This window comes from Rutidosis leptorrhynchoides, chromosome 3 (genome assembly GCF_046630445.1).
Source record: "Rutidosis leptorrhynchoides isolate AG116_Rl617_1_P2 chromosome 3, CSIRO_AGI_Rlap_v1, whole genome shotgun sequence".
Lineage (NCBI taxonomy): Eukaryota > Viridiplantae > Streptophyta > Magnoliopsida > Asterales > Asteraceae > Rutidosis > Rutidosis leptorrhynchoides.
The window spans coordinates 46,042,736-46,048,286 of NC_092335.1; the positions used below are offsets into that span (position 1 = coordinate 46,042,736).

At 38.6% G+C, this 5,551-nt stretch overlaps 1 protein-coding gene across 1 annotated transcript; it reads right to left on the reverse strand.

Annotated features, from left to right (window-relative positions):
- Window positions 1-900: 900 nt before the first annotated feature.
- Window positions 901-4,644, reverse strand: LOC139899942 (uncharacterized). Its single transcript, XM_071882766.1, has 2 exons — window positions 3,687-4,644; window positions 901-3,047 (listed from the first exon to the last, which is right to left on the reverse strand). Exons 1-2 carry the CDS (start codon window positions 4,642-4,644, stop codon window positions 901-903), a joined length of 3,105 nt encoding a protein of 1,034 aa, XP_071738867.1.
- Window positions 4,645-5,551: the final 907 nt, after the last annotated feature.

Here is a 5,551-nt window from a genome sequence, read left to right on the forward strand (position 1 = left end):
TTTAAATGGAAACCTCCTCTTAGCAAAACCCGCCCTTCCAGTTTTATTTATACACCTTTCTCTAGTAACTTTATCCATAAATAACGGTTTTCCAATAACACTCATAATCTTACCAATTCCCCCACCATACCACAGTTGAATTTGTTAAACTTCTTTTTAGTAACAAGTAATCCTACTATGAATGAACACATTAGCCCCATAGTAGATAAACCCAGGACATCATAAGCTCAAGCGTCACCCTGATGTCACCTGATGCCAAGTAAAGTACTTTATACTGTAAACCCTAGTTAGGCTCAAGAAGATATTGTCAATGATTAAATCCGAGACCTACTGCTTCACTAGGAGTCCTGATAGGCACTTGATCAATGTTCGAGTGGTTAATTTGTTAAACTTTGTAATTATTCAATTGTCTTATTTGTTCCTAATATACTTTAAAACAATCAAATGTCTTCTGGTGTCACACTAGGTGAGTAAATTGTAAGTTCATATAGTAAATAACTTAATACGAGTATTCACCTCATATACATTTTATTACTTCATATACCATTACACTTATGTGAAAATCAATTGTCCAGTTTTTTTTTTTTTTGAAAAGCAAAAATATTATTATTATTATATGGAATATTACAATACAAGTCCCTATATGCTTTTATACAATGCTATAAACGAAACGGATCAGCTGAGAAAATATGGAATAATTATCTGAACTTATGATCGGGGGAGACGTAGACTAGATAACACTACGAGGGACGAACTTGCGTAAAAGAACAACAAGCGGGGAAGGAGGGGACAACCGTGCCGATCAAGCGACTACAAAGTTGACACACAACCAACCCATTTAATCTAACCCACATAGGCTATATAGAATAACGAAACCATCCCGATTTGAATTAAGTTATGTTAACCGACGCCTATGCGGTTTGAAGGAGGTGACACGTAAAATGACGGGTTGAGTAGCCATTGATGCCAATCGATAGGTGTTTTCTTCCGTGAACGATTTGAGATCCAGCTAAAGCTTTGAGATTGGATCTCGGAGATTATCACAGCGGGGTTCCATATTTTTCCGGAAAAAATCTTTAAGTTCCTATGTTTCCAAATAATGTAGCACGCAATCCATTTAGCAGCTTGCCATATTGCAGAACCAATGGAATTATGTGATATGCCTTGATCCGAGATGATGGCATCATTGATGTTAGAGATTCTTATGTTGTTTTGATTCCACCAATCGAGAAATTGTATCCATATTGAAGATACTTTTTGACAATTTAACAACGCGTGATCAATGGTTTCAATTTGGTGCTCACATAAGGGACATAAGATGGTGTGAAGGTCAATTCCTTTTTTATCGAGTTCGCTTCTAACCGGGATTTTTTGTTGAACGGCCCTCCATGAGAAAATGAATATCTTTTGTGGAACGAATTTGTTTTGAGGTAGTGAAAGGTTTCTAGAGTTTGTGCCGTATTTAAGCTTATTGATCAGATTTGACAGTGCTGCTGAAGTGTAGATGCCGGATGTGTCAAGGGAACATTTCCATGAGTCGGGGAGATCTGAAATAATAACAGATGTTATTAGGTTGTTGAGTTCCGTGAGATAATCCTTTGCACGACCACTAGGAGGGCGGGACCAATCCCAATTTCCGATCGAGGTAGAGTTAACGTTCATTATTCTATCAGCAACAGTTGCTTCTTTGCGGGATTCCAACATGAATAGTCTATGAAATGTATCTTTTAAGCACTCAGATCCGATCCATATATCATGCCAGAAGCTTATTGATGTGCCATTTCCTATGCGCTTTGAAATCGAGGATGTGAAGGTTGTGCCTATATTGTCAGCAACTTTTCCAGCTTTAATAATCTCTTTCCAAATGGTGCGACCTGAAATGTTCCTGCATAAAAAGTTAGTATCCAACCCTCCCCCCGGCCCATAAATGCTTTTGATTATTTTTACCCATAATGCATTATCTTCGTTTTTAAAACGCCACCACCATTTACAAAGTAATGATATGTTTTTAGCAAAGAGGGACCCCACGTTTAAACCCCCACAATCGTATGGCAAAATTATTTGGTCCCATTTGATCCAATTAATTTTATTATCGTTTGAAGATCCTCCCCAGAAGAATTTCCGTCTTTTAGATTCAAGTATCTTAAGGATAGCGGATGGTGCATGAAATAAGGAGAAGTAGTATAATGGGATACTACTAAGAATTGATTTGATGGTCGTAAGTCGACCTCCGAAAGAAATAGATTTAGCAGCCCAATCTGAAAGCCTTTTGTCGAATTTCTCAACGATCGGCTGCCACGAGGAGGCGTGAGATGTGGGTACACCAATAGGAAGTCCAAGATAGGAGAACGGGGTATGACCCGCAGAGCAGTTCATGTAGCAAGCCATTTGTTCGGTTTCGGTCGTAGATGTACCTATACCGTAAAGTTTGCTTTTACGGAAGTTAACTTTGAGGCCTGAAATATTTTCAAAACATTTTAGTAGTTTGGAGATATATTTGGCGTTTCTTTTATTCCATTCTCCGAAGAAGATTGTATCATCAGCATATTGGAGGTGTGTAATATTGAGATTGTCATGTCCGATCTTTAATCCTTGCAAATGACCATTGGCTAATGCTCTTTTGACAAGTATGTTAAGACCTTCAGCAACAATGATGAACAGGAATGGCGAAATGGGGTCACCTTGTCGAATTCCCCTTTCAGGGGAAAATTCTTTGGTGGGAGAGCCATTGATTAGTACAGAAATAGATGATGACCAAAGGCATGCCCGAATGAAACCAATCCATTTTGGACCAAAACCCATGAAGTGCATGGTTTTAAATAGAAAGTCCCACTCAATGCAGTCAAATGCCTTTTCGAAGTCAACTTTAAAGATTAAACCTTTTTGTTTTTTACGTTTTAATTCATCAATTATTTCGTTTGCAATTAGGACACTATCTAGGATATTTCGACCTTTGAGGAAAGCTGTTTGTTCACTACCAATGATTTTATGAATGACCATGGCAAGGCGATTGGAGAGTATTTTGGTGAGAATTTTATAGTAGCTACCTATTAGACAGATTGGGCGATATTCATTTAATCCGATTGGGTTGGGTTTTTTCGGGACTAATGTGAAGAAAGATGCATTACATCCTTTGGAGATTTCTGAGTTTTCCCAGAACCAATCTAGAGATTTAATGAGGTCGGTTTTAATCAGTTCCCAATGTTTTTTAAAGAATCTCATGTTGAAACCGTCCGGCCCAGGAGCTTTAGAGCTATCGCAATTACATATGGCTTCCCATATTTCTTTTTCGTTAAATTTAGCTTCTAGGAGTTGATTGTCCAAGGAAGAAATGTATTCAAGATGTGAAACATGATCGAAAGGGCATTCGTCACGTAAGTGTTTGGATCGGAAGATGTTGTTAAAATAGGAATATGCTTCTTGTTTTATTAGATTAGGATCTTCAGTCCATGTACCATTAATTGAGAGCCCGTGGATGTTGTTTTTACTTGTTCTTCTTTTGATATAGTTATGAAAGTATTTCGAATTTTCGTCACCCTCAAGCGCCCATTTGATTCTGGATTTTTGTTTAAGCATGTTTGTTTTCTTTTTTTCTTTGACGATGTGATGCATTTTTTCATCGATCCATTTTTGTTTTTCAGTTTCGGATAAAGGTCTAGTTTCGGCGGTTTGTTCCCAATTATTACATTCAGTAAGATGATCACGTATTTGGGAGTCTAAGTTATCAAGTTGATTACTATGTTTTTTAAGTTCTAATTTAACGTTTTTTAGTTTGTTACGGAAAATGCAGTCAGGCCTATTCCCACTAATTGGGATCAACCAAGCCTTTTCTATGATGGTGTCGGCATCTTTTAAATCTAGCCATGTGTCAAAGACACGTATTGGCTTAGGGCCAGAATCGAGGAGGTTATTTCTTAGGATAATGGGACAGTGGTCAGAAAGGTCCCGATCAAGAGTTTTGGAGGATGTGTTGGGCCAGATAGTGAAGATGCCATCGGAAATGAGGAATCGGTCAAGTTTACTAAACTTCATTGTTTTTTCACAAATCCTTGTGAACCTTTTACCGCCTAAAGGAAGATCAATTAATCCAGAGTTATTTATAAAGTTATTAAAATTATCTGCCCAATTTAGATTATACTCTGTGTTCATGCGTTCTGTTTTGTTTCTTACTTCGTTGAAGTCACCAAAAACAATGTGTGGGATATTAAGGGAGTTAGTAAGGGATGAGAGTTCGCTCCAAAGTCTAAGTTTTTTTGAATGGGAATGGGGGCCATAAACATTAATGAAGGCAATTTCAGAGTCATGACCCGCCCACGTGCCACAAATTGCAAGAAAGAATTCACCCTCAATAGCATAGTTGAACGAAAAGATATTAGTATCCCAAATAGTTAGGATACCTCCGGAAGCACCATCCGAATCCTTTTGGACGAATTTAAAATCAGAATTACCCCAGAAAGATTCAATGGTGTTGTCACGTGTTTGGCCGCATTTGGTTTCCTGGAGGCCTAGAATTGATGGTTTTTCTTTATAGCAAATACGTTTAAGCCAGCTTATTTTACCCGTTTGTCCAATACCCCGAATATTAAGAGAAATCGTACACATGAGAAAAAACTTACAGAATCGATGTGACGGAGGTGGATTCATGGGTTGTTGCGACGAATCCCGATGCTTTTCCCGAATTCGAACGTATCCAAGCTTTTGCTAGAGGTAGAACCTGTCTTTTTAGTCTTTTTGTTATGTACCATGTCCATATGAGATCCCTTCGAGAAGTAGGATGTGCTACCACCACCGTTAGACGAGGACTTACAACGTTTAGCCAGTTGAGAGATTCTAAGCTTTTGGCCACTTCTAGCTAGATGTTTGATGTAAAGCATATTGGATCTAGGTCTTTTAAAATCTGGGTTTTGAGAGGTGTTTTTTGACTTAATGATAGGTTTGGCGATGGTGCTAGAAATTTTTCTCTTTTTAGAAATTTCTTTACCCGTATAAAGTAAAGGTTCGAGGTTGAAAGGATCGGAATTTGTTTGTTGTGTAGCGTTAGGGGCAGGCATAAAATTTAATGGAGAGTTGGATTGAGGGTTTAAAGGGGTAGTACAGGGGGTGTCGTTTGTGGTATGGTGAGGGAGGGTTTCGGGAACAGAATCTGCATGTTCTTGTGTCACTATTGGTGAGCATAAATCATTTGTTAGAATGTGTTGAGGTGAGCTGTCCATATTAGATTTACCCGAGATGTGGCTAGGTGTAACAGGGGTATCATTTACTTGATTCGATGGGCCGTTAATAACAGTGTTGGGCTGCGGGATTGCAAGGGTATCCTCTCTTGGTGGGCTTGGGGGGGTATTGGTGGTAATGGGCTGCGTGATTACAGTGGACTCCAAAGGGATGGATTTTGGTTTTGGTTGATATGAGGTGGTATTATATGGCCTTGCTGTATTAAAATCAGGAATAGGAGGTGGTTCAATTGGATCAGTTTCATTCGATGGGCTAGTTTCTTTTGTAGAGCTAGTATTATTTAAAACAGTTTCGGGATTGGAAGGATTATGGGTGTGAG